Raw genomic sequence first — 13,812 nt, forward strand, 5'->3', positions numbered from 1 at the left:
TCGTGGAGGAGGTGCTTACGTCAATAAAGGAGGCATTGATGTAGTCGGTGAACTCCTGACCTCTTTTCACTGACAGAATTACTCGGTTGAAATCATCTGTGCCAAGAAAATAGAAAGTTTTGGAATTCAGGACGTCCAAAGCAAGAAGAAGAGAATGTCTGCGCTCAGTTGGGAATTTCTGTCTTATACGCGATTTATAGCGAATGCAGAGCAGTCATTGGGCTGCCAAAGTAGCGGCCATACCGCTGATGGCCGGCGTAAGCGTGGTTCCACGTCGTTAGGCTGACTTTGATAGCTGCTCTGGGATGTGATGTATTATGGAAGCGTCTGGGAACGTATCAAAGTATTCCTTACACGGGATGATCTGAAGCACGCGGTTCTTCTTCATGTTGGCTGGAAGATTCCCCGTTCTCATGTTCTCCTTCATTATGCGCACATTGGTCAGCTTCTGAAAGGCGGAGGGGGGAATGGAGGGATTGATCACACGTAACGTACAGTACAGACTCACTGGACACTTCATTAGGTACACCTGTCATCACCCGTCATGGTCATATTTGGCCTTCAAACAGGGGGCAGGGTTGTTATCAGTGGCGTCATTAGACCTATTTTAGGGAGGCTACAGACTCCCTAAATAATTTGCTATTTTTTATTGATTTTTTTAATTCTTTTTTTTTTTTACAAAAAAAATCTCTGACAAATCTCTGACAAAATCTCACATGGAGATGAAGTACATCAGTACCAGTGGCGTCATTAGGCCAATTTTAGGGGGGCTGAAGCCCCCCCCCTAAAATGTTCTTAAAGCCCCCAAAATAATTTTATATTTTTTCTTGATTTTTTTTTTTTTTTTACAAAAAAATCTCTGACAAATTAGGGGTGCTTCAGTTCCCCTAAAATGTTCTTAAGCCCCCCTAAATAATGTGATATTTTTAATTGATTTTTTTTAAACAATAAAAATCTCTGACAAATCTCTGACAAATCTCTGACAAATCTCTGACAAATCTCTGACAAATCTGTGACAAATCTCTGACAAATCTTTGACAAATCTCTGACATATTAGGGGCGCTTCAGTTCGCCTAAAATGTTCTTAAGCCCCCCTAAATAATATGATATTTTTAATTGATTTTTTTAAACAATAAAAATCTCTGACAAATCTCTGACAAATCTCTGACAAATCTTTGACAAATCTTTGACAAATCTTTGGCAAATCTCTGACATATTAGGGGCGCTCCAGTTCCCCTAAAATGTTCTTAAGCCCCCCTAAATAATATGATATTTTTTATTGATTTTTTTTTAAACCAAAAAAATCTCTGACAAATCTCTGACAAATCTCTGACAAATCTCGGACATATTAGGGGCGCTTCAGTTCCCCTAAAATGTTCTTAAGCCCCCCTAAATAATATGATATTTTTTATTGATTTTTTTACAATTGATTTTTTTTTACATAAAAAATCTCTGACAAAATCTCTGACATTTAGAGGGACTCTTAAGTCCCCCTAAATAATTTGATATTTTTCATTGATTTTTTTTTTTTTTTGCAAAAAAAATTCTGACAAATTTCATATAATAGGGCAAAAGCAGGCTAATAAGCAAGCCAATAAGCAGGCTAATACTAGCCTACTACTACAACTACTACTACTAGTAGTAGTAGTAGTAGTAGTAATAACCAGAAGAAGAATAATGATGATAGTAATAATAATAGGCTAATTAATAATATAATAATGATTATTGTATCACTGATCACTGTCCAGCGGTTTTGCAGTGTAAATTGTGTGTACTTGTGTACATTTAATGGTGGCCTAAAACTATTGAGTATCACTAAAAGTGGGAAAGTTATATCCCGGTTCTTGTTTCTTATTTGTTTTTTTTCATATCCTGTGCATCTCCAGCGGGGCTAAGCCCCCCCCCCCCCCCTGTCCTCAGAACCTAGTGACGCCCCTGGTTGTTATTACTCTTATTATTATGATAGAAAGTCATATCAACATTTATATGGTCATGTAGTTGTCCAATAAGGATGAAAAGGAGTTTTTTGAGAGATGATTCTCTCAATATTTCAATCCAGAGATATTAAAGTTGTTGTTTATCATTGAAACATATGAAAGAGATATTATTTTCTACATAATCTGAATGTGTTTTTGATGGTATTTTGTAATGTAGCAATGTTCTACACTTGGAATGCCTTTTGGTGTTCCAACTGTGGTCACCCGAGATATATCCCAGGTGTACCTAATGTAACGACCCGGGAGTTTAACACGCTAAAACATCTCCAGGCTCAACTAAACAACAAGCAAGTTGTAATGACGAGAGAGGAGAAGAGGAAGATCTTCCCACTGAGCTCCAGTTAATGCGACGTGGCAGATGGAGGCACCTTGTAAAGCTTTGTTATTAATGTCGCTGCTGCTGCTCAGAGCGCCACCCTGGGCCAGATTTCAGGGGGGCGGGGGGGGATTACCGCCATGTTGGGACGATTCATTATTACTGAAATGTTTAAAACTCTGGATCATCCTACCCTGAACTCCTCCTCCAGGCCCAGTCTGTCGTGGGGGGCTCTGGTGTTGTGGAGCCTGTGGAGATGTCCCTCCAGGGAGCACACATCCAGCTCGGTGTCTCCGTACAGGTAGTACTCCAGCAGGGCCTGGTAGATGAACGAGTACTGCATCTGAGGGAAAGAAACACAAAAAGGGAGTCAAGACCAGACCTCCTCCTCCCCGCCTCCATCTTCTCGCCTCCCACCTCCTTCCTTCCAGTATCACTGACAGTTTGTTTTGCTGGCTTTGTATGTGCCTGCACCACAACAGCGGAGCTCAACTGTCAGTGGCGAGGCACAGCGGGTCAGCAGGGGTCAACGCTTACATCGGTCTGGATGAGCTGACAGCGCTGCTCTCGTATTCTGCTCACAAAGCCGAAGACGTCCACTCGCTGCTCCATGTGCATCATGTCGATCATGCTGTCAATGACAATGAACGTGCCCGTCCTTCCCACACCGGCGCTACAAACACACAAACACACAAAAACACACACACAAACAAGAAGGGCAGCACCTGTCAAGTAACTTGTAAGAGCGCTGGAAAGAACATCATGCACTTTTCTCACGAAAAACAAGACAGGTGAAAAAATATCAGGTTTCCACCAAACTTTGGAGGATTGAAGGAGGAAGCTGGTACGTTTTTGGCGACAGTCTGGATAAAGGGACGGCGGCGGGGTAATAAGGGACAATTTTCAGGTAAATGTTTTAAATGTACACTACCACTACTCACTTGCAAATGTCTTTGTTTACCAAAGAAAAACACATTTTAGATCGCTAGATTATTATAATAATAATAATAATAATAATTATTATTATTATTATTATTATTATTATTATTATAGATTATTGGAAAAGCCATCTAAAAATCTTAAAACTAAAACTAAAATCTCTTACCATGCTGTTAACTACTCCCTTCAGAGAGCAGCACAAAGTGGGTCTAACAAGGACACAAAAACGCTGCACAACTGTGCAAGAAGACAAATATCAACAACAACAACAACATTTCCGATTGTTCTTGTTGGAAGTAAGGGAAATTTACTTAATCCGTTCCAGGGTCAAACTGTCACCAGAATACACATTGACTGCATTCTTAAACGAGAACACTGTCTTTGCCTTTCACACAGAATAAGTGGGATATTGTAGTGACGACATATCATCCAAAGTATAAAATACTTACACTACCGCTCAAAAGTTTGGGATCACTTGCAAATTTCTTTTAGAAAAGCCATCTAAAAATCAAAAAACTAAAACTAAAATTGAACTACTCCCTTAGGAGGGCAGCACAAACTGGGTCTAACAAGGACACAAAAACGCTGCACAACTGTGCAAGAAGACAAATATCAACAACAACATTTCCGATTGTTCTTGTTGGAAGTAAGGGAAATTTACTTAATCCGGTCAAACTGTCACCAGATTACACATTGACTGCCTTCTTAAAAGAGAACACTGTCTTTGCCTTTCACACAGAATAAGTGGGATATTGTAGTGACGACATATCATCCAAAGTATAAAATACTTACACTACCGCTCAAAAGTTTGGGATCACTTGCAAATTTCTTTTAGAAAAGCCATCTAAAAATCAAAAAACTAAAACTAAAATTGAACTACTCCCTTAGGAGGGCAGCACAAACTGGGTCTAACAAGGACACAGAAACGCTGCACAACCGTGCAAGAAGACAAATATCTGCACTAAAAATGCACTAAATAGTAGCCGTCAAACACCAGTGTCAGTATCAACAGTGAAGCGGCGACTTCAGGATGCTGGACTTCATAGCAGGACTGCCAAGAAAAATCCAGATCTCAGACTGAATTAACTAATCTAATCTAAATGTGTGGAACTGCATAGCATATACGATACACTGTACATGGAAAAGTACTGAGAAACACTTCTGAAGATCGTAAGAAAGACAATACTACCTTAAAGGCCACATATTATACTCATTTTGGGCCCTTTGAATTGAGTTGTGGACTCCTATAGAGCAGCTACACACAATTACACACAGAAAGCTTTCTAGATCTTCCAGGTGTATTTCCTTGGATTTCATTTATTCCATCCACAGCCTAAATGATCTAAAATGATCTGTACTGAAGGGGATACTTTGTGGGATTGAATGAGTGTAATTGTGTAATTGACTTAAATCCTAATTGTTCATCTTACTTGTTTCCTTACTTTGTGGGAACAGTTTGGGAAAAGTGCCTTTTCCTTTCCGTAAGGTATGCTTGAGTGAATTTAATATAGAAGAACTGTAAAACGTCTATTTTATGAAGTGGAAAAATTAAAAATCAGTCACCTCTGACTTCCCAAATGGGTATAAATACCCCAAAAAAAACAAACTCCAGAATAACGGAAGGTAGTACCGGGACCAAGTCCACTTTGACTTCCATTTCCTGTCGCCGTAATGACCAGGTGTCCCACTACTTTTGCCCAAATCGTGTGCGAGTCCCACGTGCATCCATAAAAGCAGATTTACAAGGGTCATTCCAGCAGATGGGTGCGTTCAAGAACAACAGTGAGCACCTGTTGCAGCAGTTGTTCCAGTCAAAGAGAGCAGACAGACAAAGGTGCACACATGCACATACCAGGCCTGGTCCTGGTACTTACAGTATCATTAAACCCCCCCTGGCAATAAATCACCCTTAAAGGACTGCCATGACGTTTTAAGACGTGTCGTTAAAGCGTGCAGGGTTCGAACAATTGTAACCAAGCGACAGCTTTAACATTAGAAACGCTGCATAAAGACGTCAGTGACAATGGCGGACGCCAACGTGACCCTCACCTGCAGTGCACCACAACGGGCCCGGCGTACGGCGGGTTGACTGCTTTGACCTTCTTGAGGAATTTCAGCATGCCGATGGGCGAGAACGGCACCCCGAAGTCTGGCCAGCTGGTAAAGTGGAGCTGGGTGACCAAGCACGGGGCCCGGGGTCCATCGCTGCCCTGCTGTGAAGTAGAATAATGCTCAGTCTGCGTCCGCTACACTGACTTCATCACTTCCTTTGGCGGTCAAATGGCGCCCCCTACGATGTGGATTTTATATGTATTATAGAGTAGTACCGTATTTTCTGGACTATAAGTCACTCCGGAGTATAAGTCGACTATAGGGGTGCTATTTCATGTCTAGAGGGCTCTAGTAGTTCATTCATTCATTCATTGTAAGGTCGACCGCTGTGCAGCCCTGGTCGCAAAAAATGCGACTTATACTCCAGTGCGACTTATATATGTTTTTTTTTTTACCCAATTATGCATTTTTTGGCCTTGTGCGACTTATAAATACATAATAAATAATTTAAAAAATATTGTTAATTGTTTATTACACAAGAGGAATTTAAATGTAATTATTAAAGTAAAGTTATTATTAAGTAAAATTATTTTTAACACAAAATAACAGACAGGATTGGTAGGCTTTTGTAAAGGCAAACAAGTATAAATTAAACTATTTTCAAAATAAAATGTGAAGATTTATTTTGATGTACATTTTTAGATTTAGGTAATTTAGTAACAATGGAAACAACAAATAAAAAATATATATTGATTATGAAAAGTAATAAGACAGAGGTTCCATGTGGATTTCAAAATAATAGTTATGTTATAGTTTGGTAAAACATAAGCAGTTCCATAATAAATCATTTAAAAAATATTGTTAATTGTTTATTACACAAGAGGAATTTAAATTTAATTAATCAAGTTAAGTTATTATTAATTAAAATTATTTTAAACGCAAAATAATAGACAGGATGTCATTGGTAGGCTTTTGTAAAGGCAAACAAGTATAAATTAAACTATTTTCAAAATAAAATGTGAAAATGTATTTTGATGTACATTTTTAGATTTAGGTAATTTAGTAACAATGGAAACAACAAATAAAAAATATATATTGATTATGAAAAGTAATAAGACAGAGGTTTCATGTGGATTTCAAAATAATAGTTATGTTATAGTTTGGTAAAATATAAGCAGTTCCATCATTCCAATTATTAAAAAAATATGTTAATTGTTTATTACACAAGAGGAATTTAAATTTAATTATTAAAGTTAAGTTATTATTAATTAAAATTATTTTCCATGCAAAATAACAGACAGGATGTTATTGGTAGGCTTTTGTAAAGTATAAATTAAACTATTTTCAAAATAAAATGTGCAAATTTATTTTGATGTACATTTTTAGAACAATGGAAACAACAAATAAAAAATATATATTGATTATGAAAAGTAATAAGACAGAGGTTCCATGTGGATTTCAAAACAAAAGTCACAGAGGGTATATATAAAGTATATCTGCAAGGACTCCGCCATCAAACTGAGCAGCACAGCCACCAAAAACACTTTGCACCAGTTGCGTGAGCACATTAAACACATAACTATATTGATTTGATTTTTTAATCTTACATACAAGCTTTTAATATCCTGGATTGTTTTTCCTGCCGCAGTTTTTTCCTTATTTATGACATTTTTTATACTATTACAATGTACTTAAGTGTTTGAAAGTCCCTTCGGGGAACGCTACTTTTTACGTCCTCTCAACGCAGCTTTATTAGATGCTTAATTTTTAATAAGAGATCGCTATTAGGTGTATGTATTTTTAATGTCATTTGATAACCAGAGTTGGCTCAAAATGCTGTATTAAATATTTTTACTGTATGTCTAATTAGAGACAATGTCCCTTTAAAAATTATTCAGCGCGTATGCTGGCGTGTAATTACATTTTTAATAAAGAAATTTTAATTTTAATGAAAAGAAATGATATGTTTGACTTACATATTGAATGCAGAACTTCCTGACTGTGTAGTCCACCAGCACGGTGACGTCCTCCATCGCCACTCTCATGTTGCCGTACATCCAGCAGCCTTTCTCCGGCCAGTACTGATAACATTTGTCCTAACGAGACAATGTTTAATACACATTTTGCATGATTTGTCGTCTTTATTTTCCTGCAGTGCACGGCCAAATCCGAGGCGTTTGACTTTGCGTGTCCCCTGTCAGTCAATAGCGTCTGTTTCAAGTCGTTAATGAGCTCCTCAGGCTAATTATTATCAAGCCTCTCAGGATCTTATCAACAATTATTCCATCATTGATCCCCAGCTCTTCTTCTTCTGCTGGTGTATCAAACCTGCGGAGCTGACAATTGATCAGCGCTTTGAAGTGCAGCTCATGCAAAGTAATCCGTAACCCGGCGATGATGTGATTAGATTGTCATCAAGGGGGGGAGAGAGGTCAGATAAATGACAACAAATGAAAATGATAACCAAATAACGATTAATCGTAATTTATTCAGAACAAACCTCTTTTCTTTCTTTTAGATTTGTCAGCATCACGATGGTTGTGGTCTTCTGCTCCCAAATCATCCGCCAGAAGTCGGCCACGGTCTCCAGCTTTGGACCTGAAGTGTTGGAACACACAAACATCATCAATAGGTGGACACGGCAATTAAAACTATTGTATATTATATACAATGAATGGGGAGCAGTTGGAAATGATGACCACTAGAGGGCGACAATGTGCATGTGCCAACTTCTGTTGGACCTTTTGGGTTGTCAGCCCTGAACACCCCCAATTAAATTAAATGTTTTTATCTTAATATTTTGACTTTATTCTTGTAAAAAGGCTGCTGATTTTACAATTTTTGCTGCTATTGAGTTTTTTTTTGTTTTCTTGTATTTATATACAAGTATCTAGTATTACGTATATACTATATTTATTCATTCATTTTCTACCGCTTATCCTCACGAGGGTCGTGTGGGGTGCTGGAGCCTATCCCAGCTGTCTTCGGGCAAGAGGTGGGGTACACCCTGGGTTTGGGTGGGTTTTCTCCGGGTACTCCGGTTTCCTCCCACATTCCAAAAACATGCTAGGTTAATTAGCGACTCCAAATTGTCCATAGGTATGAATGTGAGTGTGAATGGTTGTTTGTCTATATGTGCCCTGTGATTGGCTGGCCACCAGTCCAGGGTGTACCCCGCCTCTCGCCCGAAGACAGCTGGGATAGGCACCAGCACCCCCTCCGCGACCCTTGTGAGGATAAGCGGTAGAAAATGAATGAATGAATGAATGAATGTACCTTTGGGTGTTAAGTTGCTGTGTGATGCTTTTAGTGTTCTTAGAAAAGTGTTCTGTGTAAGATGACTGTTATGTTGTTGTACTGTTATACAGAGTAATTTGCTGTGGCTCTGAAGTGAATGATGTCACAAGATTAGAATTTAGCCATAATTTAGCCATAATTTAGAAGGAATTTCACGGAATTTCACGGAATTTACAGTATAGTGTCATTTTTGGATTTTTTTTATTGTACTTTTCTTAAAAAATAAAGTTAAATTCTCATGTTGTTCTCATCGACCCAACGTGGTGCAGTGTCTGCTGCCCCCCCCTACCCGCCATTAACCTTTTCTACGACTACCCTCCCACGTTGCGTAGCATCAAAAGTCACTTGACATCTTTTGACGCTGAAAAAAACTCCAAGCTCTCGCTACGGAAACTTGAATTTGTATTTACCTTGAGCTGCAATGAATTTCTTCTTTTGTTTGAACCCCTGCAGAAAAGAACACCAAGTTAGCGGAACGTCAGCCGACATTATTGAGGTCATATTTGGATAACGTAACGAAGACGTACGTCAATGTAGGATGCATTTATGTAGTCTGAGCACACGTGTCCGAGATGACCGCTGAGTACTACTCTAGAATGGTCGTCTGCGGGAGAGGAAAGGAAATAAACGGCGTTCCAGTCAAGGTGAAAGGTTACTTTGCGGAGCGGGCTCCCTCACATGGTAAAATGTTGGGGTATCTGTTTTTGTCTCTGTTGTGCTCTTTGCTGGCCTCTTCGAAGGAGCCGTGGTGGTAGTAGCACGGCAGCGACTGCAACAACAAAACCATGGTAACGTTTTTAGGACCACACCCCGACACCAACGAGTGCGACACCAACGCCTTACGTTGAACTCCTCTCTGAAGAGCTTGCCGTCGTCCGCCGAGCGTACGCGGTACTCGTCCTCCAGCGAGTCCAACGAAATGGGGAAGTACCTCTTGGAAGGCGAGGGCGACCTGGGGAGGAGCACCACTCTTTGCTCTCCTGTGTTTAAAAAGGAATATACGGCGGTCAGAGGGCTAACGATTCCCAGTAGGGACCATTACGAGCCGGCGTTGCACCTGCAACAACAAGCCAGGCGGCCATTAAGATTTCCCACTTCTGCGGATCCATGACAGGAATGATTTCTCCACTCGTAAACACCGAGCCACCTCGGACCGCGGGAAACTGCCCCGGCTCCAAATTTTCCGTTTATTTATATATTTTGTCCACTTAAAAATGAAAGTTTATACGGTTCCCGCCGTGCTGGGAAAAGTAAGAGACCGCCACAAACCTCTCCAGACCCCACAGTGGGAGTTGCTCCAAGTCCATAAAGAATGTCAATCTACGTTTTCATGCCGGCTGGTGATCACGCTCTAATACCTTGTTCCTCCAGGAAGCCATTGGGAATCTTTTTATCCACCGACTTCACCAGAGCCTTCCTGTGGTTCTTGAACCTTAAACGGCGGAGAAAAGAGAAGATTAAAGGAAGGAATATGTGAATAAAGGAGAATGAAATGAAGGTGGCCGAGATCCACCATGTGAGGGAGACCAAGTTGTTCCTCCTCATGGTGTCAGCAAGGAAGACAAGGAGGACCCGACCTGACCTTCTCCTTTTGGTTTGCTTTGCAGCTGTTTACCCACAAGGCATTGCTAACAGCCTCCTGCTGCTCCACCCTCCCAAAACGCAGATTCCAGAGTCAAACCATAATATTCATTTAAGGGAAGAAAGGTAAAATTTGGAAATAGCTGCTGAATGCCTTTGATCTAATAATTAAATCAAAGGCATAATTAGATCTAATAATTAGATCAAAGGCATTCAGTATTCTGGAAAAATAGAAACGTCGGGAAAACGTGTTGTGACGTGGATAATTGCATAAATGTCCTTAATTATTGACTGCTTTGATGCTTGAAAATGCTATGTAAATGTACAGTATTTGCTAAATGCCTTTGATCTAATTCAAAATAATCAAAATAAAGACTACAAGCTGGAGATCATTTACTAGCAAAGTAAACTCAGATGCTCTTCCTCATACGTCATCACTGACCATCCATCTTTAACATCTTTAACCTTCTTTGCGATTGAGTTACCTGAGGCAATAGATGGTTAGCAGGACGACGATGATGAGGAAAAGAGACAGGATCAGCGTGGAGGGCAGCACGTGAGCCCCCTGATGGGTGGGGTTTCCTGTATAGAAGAGGAAATAGCTCCTATTAATTTCACTTTTTTCCACTAAGGAACAAAAGTTAGCAACACATACAGTGCAGCAGGAAACAAAAGTAAGCCCCACAGTCAGTAAGAAACAAAAGCATGCAACACTGGTAATAAGAAACAAAATTAAGAAGCAGAGTCACTGAGGAATAAAAGTTAGCCACACATACAGTGCAGTAGGAAACAAAAGTAAGCCACACAGTCAGTAAGAAACAAAAGCATGCAACCCCGGTAATAAGAAACAAAATTAAGACGCACAGACACTAGGGAACAAAACTTAGCAACACATGCAGTGCAGTAGGAAACAAAAGTAAGCCACACAGGCAGTAAGAAACAAAAGTATGCAACACTGGTAATACGAAAGAAAATTAAGAAGCAGAGTCACTAAGGAATAAAAGTTAGCAACACATACAGTGCAGTAGGAAACAAAAGTAAGCCACACGGGTATGCAACACCAGTAATAGGAAACAAAATTAAGACGCAGAGTCAATAAGGAACAAAAGTTAGCTACACATACAGTGCAGTAGGAAACAAAAGTAAGCCACACAGTCAGTAAGAAACAAAAGCATGCAACCCCGGTAATAAGAAACAAAATTAAGACGCACAGACACTAGGGAACAAAACTTAGCAACACATGCAGTGCAGTAGGAAACAAAAGTAAGCCACACAGGCAGTAAGAAACAAAAGTATGCAACACTGGTAATATGAAAGAAAATTAAGAAGCAGAGTCACTAAGGAATAAAAGTTAGCAACACATACAGTGCAGTAGGAAACAAAAGTAAGCCACACAGGTATGCAACACCAGTAATAGGAAACAAAATTAAGACGCAGAGTCAATAAGGAACAAAAGTTAGCAACACATACAGTGCAGTAGGAAACAAAAGTAAGCCACACAGGTATGCAACACCAGTAATAGGAAACAAAATTAAGACGCAGAGTCAATAAGGAACAAAAGTTAGCTACACATACAGTGCAGTAGGAAACAAAAGTAAGCCACACGGTCAGTAGGCAACAAAAGCATGCAACCCCGGTAATAAGAAACAAAATTAAGACGCACAGACACTAGGGAACAAAACTTAGCAACACATGCAGTGCAGTAGGAAACAAAAGTAAGCCACACAGGCAGTAAGAAACAAAAGTATGCAACACTGGTAATATGAAAGAAAATTAAGAAGCAGAGTCACTAAGGAATAAAAGTTAGCAACACATACAGTGCAGTAGGAAACAAAAGTAAGCCACACAGGTATGCAACACCAGTACTAGGAAACAAAATTAAGACGCAGAGTCAATAAGGAACAAAAGTTAGCTACACATACAGTGCAGTAGGAAACAAAAGTAAGCCACACAGTCAGTAAGAAACAAAAGCATGCAACCCCGGTAATAAGAAACAAAATTAAGACGCACAGACACTAGGGAACAAAACTTAGCAACACATGCAGTCCAGTAGGAAACAAAAGTAAGCCACACAGGCAGTAAGAAACAAAAGTATGCAACACTGGTAATATGAAAGAAAATTAAGAAGCAGAGTCACTAAGGAATAAAAGTTAGCAACACATACAGTGCAGTAGGAAACAAAAGTAAGCCACACAGGCAGTAAGCAACAAAGGTATGCAACACCAGTAATAGGAAAACAAAATTAAGACGCAGAGTCAATAAGGAACAAAAGTTAGCTACACATACAGTGCAGTAGGAAACAAAAGTAAGCCACACTGTCAGTAAGAAACAAAAGCATGCAACACTGGTAATAATAAACAAAATTAAGACGCACAGTCACTAGGGAACAAAACTTAGCAACACATGCAGTGCAGTAGGAAACAAAAGTAAGAAACAAAAACATGCAACCCCGGTAATAAGAAACAAAATTAAGAAGCAGAGTCACTGAGGAATAAAAGTTAGCCACACAAACAGAAAGAAACAAAACAAGCCACACATACAGTGCAGTAGGAAACAAAAGTAAGACACACAGTCAGTAGGAAACAAAAACATGCAACACTGCTAATAAGAAACAAAATTAAGACGCAGAGTCACTGAGGAATAAAAGTTAGCAACACATACAGTGCAGTAGGAAACAAAAACAAGCCACACAAGCAGTAAGCAACAAACTTGTGCAACAGTGGCAGTAAGAAACAAAAATCCTCTTCAGTGTTTACCTGCCGTGTGGTTGCCATGAGAAGAACCGTTGACGACTGCAGAGATCCCAATCAGAAACAACACCATCGTCTCTGTGGAAAAAGCAGAATCCAGCCATGTTAACGGGCCTTGCAATTTCGCACTACTTCCACTGGAGGGCGACAAATCAACGTGAAATATCTGCAAAGTTAGAGGCTTCAAAGTGATGCCTGCTATTAATAGAAAAACACACAAAGGCTAGCTAATACTTCAAATAGAAAATTGCATCATAAAAATAACAACAGTGCTAAGTTAATAATTGGAGATTGTCGCTAACGAGACAATTAAATTAATGAGTTGCTGCAGGTGTACCCAATGAAGTGTCCACTATGTACATACTAGTATATGAAGGCCACTGATGCTGTATGAGCGGACACAGGATTGTGTTCAAGTCCGCATATGCCCGGAATCTAGGTTATAATCTTGACCAGATGGTGTTTTTCCTCTCACTGCGGAATCCTGTTTTGTTTTTTTCCCCGCCTCGCATCATTGCTTCCCGGGTTCCATTCTCACTTGTCCTTTTTATATACTTTGACGCCGGAAGCTGTTGGTGCTTTATTTGGGACACAGCGAGCGCCTCTTTTAAAGGGAAAGTACACAGCGGGCCTTCATAATAACATATAAGAATATGAGTTATGGTATTATTTCATGTTATGTCTTATTATCTCCAGAAACGTATGGCTTGATATTGGCATTGATTTGCCTTTTTGTGCTGCAAATGAGTTCTGCCGTGGGAATAAATTGGGGTCTAAATGGCTTTGAAGCCAGAAGTGAGCGTCCTAATTCATCGTCTGTTAGAAGGTCCTTTCTTGTTAGAGAAGAATGACATCCTTCATTGTGCCAATTTACTTCCTC

General features: G+C 39.6%; 1 protein-coding gene across 2 annotated transcripts in view; it reads right to left on the reverse strand.

The window, feature by feature from the left end:
- Window positions 1-13,812, reverse strand: part of LOC131107975 (receptor-type tyrosine-protein phosphatase epsilon-like) — a 69,351-nt gene that overhangs the window by 8,434 nt on the left and 47,105 nt on the right. For both annotated transcript variants that reach the window (XM_058058519.2, XM_058058518.2), the window contains 14 exons: window positions 12,939-13,010; window positions 10,668-10,764; window positions 9,960-10,033; window positions 9,445-9,581; window positions 9,280-9,370; window positions 9,129-9,205; window positions 9,012-9,048; window positions 7,805-7,902; window positions 7,281-7,400; window positions 5,302-5,465; window positions 2,851-2,986; window positions 2,507-2,656; window positions 355-448; window positions 20-96 (listed from right to left, as the gene is read on the reverse strand). In XM_058058519.2, the coding sequence (XP_057914502.2) occupies window positions 20-96; window positions 355-448; window positions 2,507-2,656; window positions 2,851-2,986; window positions 5,302-5,465; window positions 7,281-7,400; window positions 7,805-7,902; window positions 9,012-9,048; window positions 9,129-9,205; window positions 9,280-9,370; window positions 9,445-9,581; window positions 9,960-10,033; window positions 10,668-10,764; window positions 12,939-13,005 (1,419 nt within the window). In that variant the 5' untranslated portion in view covers window positions 13,006-13,010. The remainder of the gene's footprint in view (window positions 1-19; window positions 97-354; window positions 449-2,506; window positions 2,657-2,850; window positions 2,987-5,301; window positions 5,466-7,280; window positions 7,401-7,804; window positions 7,903-9,011; window positions 9,049-9,128; window positions 9,206-9,279; window positions 9,371-9,444; window positions 9,582-9,959; window positions 10,034-10,667; window positions 10,765-12,938; window positions 13,011-13,812) is intronic.

The sequence above is a fragment of the Doryrhamphus excisus genome, linkage group LG20 (assembly GCF_037039965.1).
Source record: "Doryrhamphus excisus strain RoL-2023G ecotype Guam linkage group LG20, RoL_Dexc_Guam_v1.1, whole genome shotgun sequence".
Taxonomy (NCBI): Eukaryota; Metazoa; Chordata; class Actinopteri; order Syngnathiformes; family Syngnathidae; genus Doryrhamphus; species Doryrhamphus excisus.